This window comes from Argopecten irradians, chromosome 14 (assembly GCF_041381155.1).
Source record: "Argopecten irradians isolate NY chromosome 14, Ai_NY, whole genome shotgun sequence".
Taxonomy (NCBI): Eukaryota; Metazoa; Mollusca; class Bivalvia; order Pectinida; family Pectinidae; genus Argopecten; species Argopecten irradians.
The window spans coordinates 34,641,741-34,650,912 of record NC_091147.1 but is presented as its reverse complement, the minus strand read 5'-3'; the positions used below and the strand labels follow the sequence as shown (position 1 = coordinate 34,650,912).

The 9,172-nt window shown below is 36.5% G+C and overlaps 1 protein-coding gene across 1 annotated transcript; it reads left to right on the top strand.

The window, feature by feature from the left end:
- The first annotated feature begins 444 nt into the window (after positions 1 to 444).
- LOC138307468 (uncharacterized) lies at positions 445 to 5,649 on the top strand. Its single transcript, XM_069248236.1, has 2 exons — positions 445 to 568; positions 2,728 to 5,649. Exon 2 carries the CDS (start codon positions 2,747 to 2,749, stop codon positions 4,748 to 4,750), a length of 2,004 nt encoding a protein of 667 aa, XP_069104337.1. The 5' UTR covers positions 445 to 568; positions 2,728 to 2,746; the 3' UTR covers positions 4,751 to 5,649.
- The last annotated feature ends 3,523 nt before the right edge of the window (positions 5,650 to 9,172 follow it).

Below are 9,172 nucleotides of genomic sequence, written 5' to 3'. Positions count from 1 at the left end.
GTTTCGGAAAGGTAGTGGGCCTTTGTTAATAGATACGAATGTTTTTGTACATAAATTGTAATTTCAATTTAAAGGTCCACTACTTTTCGAAACAAAAAATCAAAAATGTCTTAAAAACAATAATAACACTAAGAAAATTTTGATTTTTAAAGTGGCAATGTAAAACGAGATTGATAATTTTGTGGAGTCTAGACGTTAATAACATAACATTGATATTATACTTATCATCACCTACTAAATCCCTTAATTGAAATAAATTAAATGTTATTTATAACGCGGGTCGTATTATGTTTGCCGTCGTACACAGGAAAACTTGCATTTGTTTGGTATTGTAACCTTATCGATAAATTTATAACGATTAAAAGCTGCTTCGGAAAGGTAGTGGACCTTTAACAGGCAGCATAACATATAAACACTGTTGTTCGAGCCAGAAATCCGACTTTATCCGTCTCCGTTTTCGGGACCCGTCTAGTTAGTTTATAATACACTTCACTCTCAGGAACTAAATTGATGTCCTCGCTGCTGGCATTTTGTCATTCTAGAGTTGTTCAATCGTTGGTAAATACTGGTAAGTTTTATCATTTTGTCTTTTCAAAGAGAACTCTCAATATTATATCAATGTGATACCAAAATATATCTTAAACTAACAACTAGGCCTATATTCACCATATATCAATAGGCCACTATCTAAAATAAGATATCTAAAAAAATACCCTGTCTGTACCGGTATATTTTAATGATGGTCTTCTTGAAACCTTATATTAAACATTTATATTTTATATTCTTCTGGTAAACTACAGTGTATATATGCTTCACATATCAAAAGATCGAAAATGCATTGTATGCTTCCAATATCGAAAGTGAAAGAACCTTGGCAATATTCTGCGAAACCGTCACATATATTCACCTATCTAAACTTGTATTCAACGTCATATAACCAGTATGAAATTAATACATTCGTTAATGCTCAACCACATACATTGTATATTGGTTAAGTGGATCAGGTGAAGTTCGTCACTAAAATCTCTTCTAGCGACAAAAATAACTGAAGTTCTCGCATGCATATTACAGAGTTAGCTCCCGTACAGCTATGTATCCATTGCGACGTCATTATTTTATGGGCGCAATTTACGTCGTTTTGTCCGAAAAGTATGACGTTACGCTCGCAAACACATGACGTCACGATCAATACTTACCTGCAAGGGAAGATTATTCTATAATATGTAAATTTAGTATTAGTATTTAGACCCTACTACCTGTAAATCCCTTTAACCTGTACATGAACGGCAAATAGTAAATCATTTTTTAGGTCATCTGACCCGAACGACTTTTTTCAAGTCAATCCGAAATCCAAGATGGCCGCCACAGCCGTCATCTTGAAAACACATTTTGAACTTCTCCAGTTCTACCAGTGAAATTTGGCTCTAACTTATATGAAATGATCCTGACATGGTCCCGATAAAGTGTTGTTATTTTTCGGGTCGATCCGAAATCCAAGATGGCCTCCACAGCCGCCATCTTGAAAACACATTTTGAATTTCTTCTCAAGTTCTACCAGTGCGATTTAGCTGAAACTTGCATGAAATGATCCTGTCATGATCTCGACAAAGTGTTGTTATTTTTCGGGTCGATCCGATATTCAAGATGGCCGCCACAGCGGCCATGTTGAAAACACATTTTGAACTTCTTTTCAAGTTCTGCCACTGCGATTTAGTTAAAACTTTCATGAAATGATCCTGAAATGGTTCCGATAAAATTGATGTTATTTTACGGGTCAATCCGAAATCTAAGATGGCCGCCACAGCCGCCATCTTGAAAACACATTTCGAACTTCTTCTCGAGACTTGCATGAAATGATCCTGACATGGCCCCGACCAAGTTTTGTTATTTTCGGGTCGATCCGAAATCCAAGATAGCCGCCACAGCCTTCATCTTGAAAACACATTTTGAACTTCTTTTTAAGTTCTACCAGTGCGATTTGGCTGAATCCTGCCTGAAATGATCCTGTTATGATCTTGACAAAGTGTTGTTACATTTCTGGTTGATCCCAAATCGAAGAAATGGCGGCAATGACACAATATATTTCATTAAATTATAACTACTGCCAATGTAGTCAGATGGCCGTTAAGGCCTTTGGGCCACTTGTTAAATTAACGATTCCCATAACTTTTAAAGTATCCGTTTCCTGAATTTTTCAATTCTTTCACTTGCAAGTTTTAAGACCACTTCATATATGACGCAAACTGAAAATTTTACAAAGTCATTATTTTGAAAACAACAATGAAATATCAGCTGCTCAAATATGAATATCAACAGTGTAATATATATTTTTTTATTTTGGCGATATTCCAAGATAATATATTAATAAGTAATAACTGTAATTATTTTCTACATATTCGAAATCATGTGATAAAAACAGCAAATTGGCAAAATTCCTAAATGATATCAACTGAGGAAAAACGGATGTACGAAATATTTGAAAAAAATCGTTATGAGGATCATACATTAACATCAATTTGATACAAACGTACGGAACATGAGTAAGTTTGCTGCATAGTATGATTAAGATTATATGACTCTCTCAATATATGGTTAACAACTAATGTTGGAGAAATCCATTCCCTATTAATTCGTTCATTATTTGATGCGTTATAAAAACTAAGTGTATATGTCCTATAAAGTAAAAATGATGAAACGATCACTGTCAAACTGCGCTTTGTTTTTCAGATTCACTCTCAGAAACAAGATGGCGGAAGGCGGACTTCTACCGGAACATAAACCAGTCAATGGCAAAACCACTACGTCACCCAGTCGTCTGCTCGACTGTCCTATATGTCTGGAGCAGATGCTACAACCGAAGTCTCTTCCTTGTTTACATTCTTTCTGTGAGAAATGTCTCGGCACCTACATCGTCAAAGACTTATCAGGTGAGATGGCGGCCGCCACCTCTTTCCCCTGTCCTGTTTGTAGGACGATCACATCACCTGTCGATCCCTCTGAAAGTAAGGAATCTTGGGCACGACAGTTTTCATCCAACGACCTCGTTCAGGATGTGAACGTCACAGAGACAATGTCAAATATACGTCCGTTTTGTGGCTTATGTAAAAAGACAAAAAACATCGAAACGCCCGCTTCGTATTTGTGTAAACAGGATGGAACTTTGTTTTGCAAATCGTGTAAGACAAACGCACATGATTTTTTCCACGAAATTTGTGATATCGTAACCGTCGATGGCACGACACTGAAGAAACCTTCATCAAAGATATGTGTCACACACAACGAGAAGATGGAATGGTATTGCAGGGATCATATGATGATCAGGTGTAATACATGCATTATCATAGAACACCGACGCTGTGACGTAGTGACGACTGTGAAAGAATTCTGTGAAAAACAGACGGAACACTCCAGTCTATACGAGATGAAAAAGTCTCTCGGAATGGCAGTTAAATCTTTAGAGCTAATGGTGAAAGCTTTTGATGATCGAGACGAGTTCATGGAACAGAACCAAGATGATGGTTTGAAGAGTATTTCGGACCTACGACAGAGAATCAACACCCATCTCGACAAGAAGGAAGAGGAGATAACTCAAGAAATGATATCGAAACACAAAGCTGAGAAAGAGAAGGTTAATGGTACCAGACAAAGGTGTAGCAGACTAAAGATTTCCATTGAGAATACAACAGAAGCGTCAACGACAGCTGTTCAGAGAGAGGATCATATCGAGATGATACAACTGTTCCATCGCGGTCAGACAGAGCTCCGAGCCTGTAACGACCTGATTGACGACATATCCGCCTCCAAGTCGGTCACTATAAAACATGATATTAACTCTAACCTTGTTACATTTGACCAGACTAGTCCATTGTCCATGGGAAGAATCTTTATTGAAAAACAATCGTGCAACATTCCTGATGAGGTTGGATATTTACAAAACCAGGACCTGCTTTCTGATCGCTGCGCACGGAAAGTCAAACAATGTACAATTCAGATTCCTTCTGATCAGGGAAAATGCGATGTACGTGGCGTTTTGCTAATGGCAAATGGGAGTATGATCATCAGTGACTTTCAGAACTGCAAACTAAAACTATTTTCTTTCGAAGGACAATGTTTGAATGACCTAAAAATTGAAGGATACCCGCGTGACGTATTTCTATTGGATGACGTCACAGTGGCGGTCGCTGTATCTGTTGGGCAACCCGGTATACATGTCGTCAAAGTACAGGACGACGTGCTGACGCTGTCCAATGTTATAAAAGTACATAGTTTTACTGAGTGTTATGGCATAGCGATTAAAGATGGAAACTGGGTGATAAGTTCAAAAAGCAACATTTATAAAGTAGATCAGGACGGTAAGGCCGAACGTATTTACATCTTACCAGGTACAAGTGCTTATCTTGCGTCTAGTCCAGATAGAGGACACGTATTCGCCAGTCTCATAAACTCAGCAGTGGGTGATGTCTCAATAAGCAAACTATCAACCAATAAGCAGACTTGTGTTTCGCGTGTTGGAATGGTCATGAATGCATTGGGTATAGACACAGACCGTGACGGGAATCTGTACGTCTGTGGTCAAGGGTCGAACAACGTGGTACAGATGTCTCCATACGGGACACGGATCAGAGAACTGCTGACGTCAAAGGATGGGATCAACAGACCCAGGGCTATATCTGTATGTGGGGATAGATTCATAGTCTCAAACCAGTCATCAACTTATCAGGACATAGTACATGTATACCAGCTGTATTGACCTACGTATCATGTCGACTGCTCAATAGGTTTTTATCGCGAATTTAAAGCTCCGTTTTCGATTTATTTGAATCAATCAACTGTACTTTAGTTTGTATTCAAATAACATTCCTTTTTTATATATATATAGTGGTCAATTTCACTATAATATGGACCTCCCATTTTCGCTATTTTCTCTATTACTGTAGAAACATAATCAATTCTGATCTAGGGCAACACTATACAGTTGTTGACAGGGGATGAGGGCAACAGATGATTTATTGGACCGGAAGACAATCTCTTGCCCGAGGCAGAAGGTCGAGGGCAGCAGTTTGTGTGAGGGTCCAACAAATCATCTGTTGCCCGAAAACCTAGTCGATAACTGTTTAGTTATACCCCATTGACTCAAAACAATGCATGGAAATCACGTCTTGTAAGTGTGACGCCACTATGATCCAACAGCAGATTTTAACAGTCGATTTTAACAGTTGTTGGGACTGGTCGACAGAACAGATCATTTATTTTGTCAATAGAGTTTATATAGAAACTATTTTACAGACAGGCAACCATGTAAGGCGCAGGAGATATTGCAATGATATGCTGCAGCTTGTTTGGAGTTTTGTTGTTGGCGCCCTCGCCATGATCGTGGTAAGAGGTGAGATAGTTTGTATCATGCGTTCCTTTTCACCGTGTCGCGAACTTTGTGTGTAAATATATTTCTTTTCTTATTGGAATCCAACATCCAAAATCTACTTGGTGGTATCTGAATGGCAAAGCGATGTTTCAAAAGATGTTTATGCTACGTCAGAATAAGGTGTATAATAAGAATTTGATAGATTTTGGTATATGTATTTATAATTTGTATTTTAGATATGCTTGATGTTAGGGAATAAAGAGAACATGGACTCCTAGACATTTTAATGGGTTTATATTATCTTTTAGCTCACGACTCAAAACACATATATCATACACTATTCGTAGCTGTTTCCCTACATTACAAAACTAACATACCTTTTAAGTCAATTAATGATAAAAAACACTTTGGCATTTCATATTATCATAATAGCTCCATCAATATTTTTATTTTTCTATTTCGTTACAATCACGGTAGGCTAGGTAGGTCATTACTAGAGTCCCGACGAAACACTGTATTGAACCCTAGTTGCGATGACGTAGCTCTGATCGATGGACGGATGATTTCTGACAGATGGACGGGACGGAGTGGAAACAGGGTATTATTATTCGTTCTATTGAACCCTTGATTGGGATGGTATTACAGACAAATTTGTCTATGTTTTAGTTCAAAGTATTATTATTTTATTTAAGCATTGGTGCTTCTTTTTTAACTTCATAGAGGTATTGAAAAAATTGTGTTTGCAAACTGTTTGAATCCGCATAACCCGATGAAGTTAAAAAATAGTTACATCGATTCATATAATTAATTTTCAGACTATTTGATAACATAAAATACCTTTAAACGTACGATTCTATTGAATTTCTAATGGATTATTTTTTTTCTAAATCAATACGCAACGTCAATGTCTCTATTGTGACGCCATGATTACGTCGGATTTTTGCGCCATTATCGTTTTTTTTTTGTCAAAGCATATGAACAAAAAGAATCTATCAATCAGAGAGATGGATTCAGTATGAAAACAAATTATTTTTATAACGTCCTATTAACAACTATATATGACCATTTAAGGACGTGCCGATTATGTTGACGGAGGAAAGCAGAAATACTCGGAGAAAAAGCACAGAAGGCGATCAGTACCTGGCAATTGCCGATTCGGTGTCTGTATGTGACAAGTTACATGTCTGATATTAAGATACCAGAAGAATCTCTTGGTATTAACGTCAAACGTCATTTAAGCATTGAACGTTTTTCAGTTGCCACCTGGACGGAGGGAATACCATGAAGCGCTAGAGCGCTTCATACTAAATTTGCCTCTGTTCAGTTGGCGTTCAAATAGACTATTGGTGCCAATTGAAAGACGCTCAATGCTTATATTTACATCCCAAGGAAAATTGCATTTATAATGAATATAGTCAAGAATGGAACAGCCATTTTCCGTGATCTCTGGCACGACAATTGTGACGTCAAAATAAGCGGCTGTAGTTCGTAGACTATATAAATGCAAACTGCGCTTGGTAAGGTAACATAGAAGGAATGCAGTGAAAATGTAAATACAGTGATTACACCAGAAAATATAACAAATACAGTTGTTTTTTTAGGGAGAGAGGGAGAAAGAGATAGACAGATATTTCCTTTCGTGTTATGCGATGTTCGCATGTATTATATATAAAATTAAAACTGCTTATTTTACCAGTTCTATGAATACTTCATTTGAGGTATATGAGGGAAGGTCACCTAACTGTTATATACGTGGTGCAATATTATAAGACTCTTTTAAATGTGAATATAAAGGATAAGGATATTCTACCCGAGGGTCACAAAATGTTGTAAAACCCGAGGCTTGCCGGGGTTTTTCGAACCCTTTGTGATACCGAGGGTAGAATATCCCTAACCTTCATATCCAAGTATGAAAAAGTATTTTTCTCTGATACCTCCACGTTTTATTGCAATTTTACTACTATGATTTTCCGCCATTTTGAAATAAATTCGAAAAAAGTGACTGCATACATGAAAATTGCGTGATATTTTCAACGTAAATTCCGTTGTATCTTTTAAAGTATATCTAGTCTAGTTTCTGAAAAAATGTTCAAATTGTACCGAAAAATAGTAATTTTGTTGTCGCTGTGACGAGTAATATAGCTTCATGCGACATAAGTGTATTACCCTAGACCAGCCAGTATGACAGGTGTAGGTACGAGAGAAATATGATATATTGGTCATGAGATATCTAGCTATGACATGTACGGTATGGGTATTTTTATAAGTTTGTATCGGATCCGGATACTTCTATCCAATTGTTTTTGTTATGGGTGAGGTGGGAGATGGATAATAAAATGGACGTCATAATCAACACAGTCTTGTTCAATCCCTCACAGCCAAGAAATGATAAATACAATGGTGGAGAACAGCGAACTAAATGGAAAAAAAACTATAAAAAGCTATAAATGTCAATTATGACTGGCTATTGAGAGGGTTTATGAAGGTCTGCTATCTCTTTCATTCATACAAAGTGTATGTGTTTATAAGATATACAGTCAAACCTGCCTTAGCGACAACCTCTGTAGAAGGATCACCTGCTTATTAAGATCACTTTCTCAAGATGTCAAAAAGCCAATTTTAACATAATCTGGTCAGTGTATAAAAGTTGTTCTCTCGTGATCTTGTTTTTACAGTTCCCACTAATATCAGATATATAAAGTGTTCATTTCATATTCACTTTTACGATGTTTAAGAACTTTTTTTAGTTTTGCTAACCTCATCACGAACTACGTCACCCACTCGCTAAGAAAGTATTCCTTCGGCTTACACCTTAAATGACTCACTTTTGCAATCATCACTTATCGGCCTTACTTACTTATCTTTTTCCCTTACCACTTTCCAATATTAGATTCGTAAGATGCCTCTAGAAATAAAGTCGAAAATTACTGTAATTTCGCTAACATTAAATCAACGAGAACCGTTGGTCTCCATGGAAAACATTCACACTTTACAAATAATTCATTTCTATAAAACATTGGAATTCGAGAAAATAGCGAGTAACTGTGTCTTATGGGAATTTGTCTTTAAATTACTTTATGTGTTATCTTAACTTGTATCCCGGTTTTAACTAAAAGTGAGAGAGATTAGCTTGTGGAAGTGTGACAGGCATTCAATAATTAAAGATCCTTTCAAAACAATATTGATAATCATCTCGCATTTAAAATTGTTTCTACGTTGTTGGTTTTGAACGTTTTCATACACTTTTTTGTTTGCTTCATCGTTTGCTGTTAGTCTGTTTAAACGACTGTTGTCTCTTTTAAGCATCCGTTAAGTCTAGTGATATGTTGTGTCATAAATCGCATTGGCAGAGTTGAACATGTTTAAGTGTATACTGCATGCATTGTGCCAAGGTTAAAATAATATGTGCCGTAACTGGGCGAAAATTTTGACATGTCATTTTTTTTCTTCAGTAATATATAGAAATCTTCAGGTTTGATGAATGAATCGCTTTATGCCTTATGTATGTTAAGATGGAAATATACCTGCAGTAACAATTACTTATTACATTGTCATGATGTTAAATGAGGAATTGCAGACCACAGCTTCATGGTCTGACCGTATGTACTCATTTCACTACACTCTAGATGTAAATAGAATAACATTTGCCATAAGTGCTTAAACAATAATTTTCAGCTCTGATTCTTACATGAAAAATTAAAATCTATGCCTTGTAAGAATTGTAATGTTCAAAATAGTGGCAATTTTTGGCTGTAAATAGAATATCAAAAACTCTTCTAGATTCGTGATTATGAAAATTACAGCATATAT

Coding starts and splice junctions, on each gene's coding strand:
- LOC138307468 (XM_069248236.1), top strand. CDS start 2,747: ATGGCGGAAGGCGGACTTCTACCGGAACATAAACCAGTCAATGGCAAA.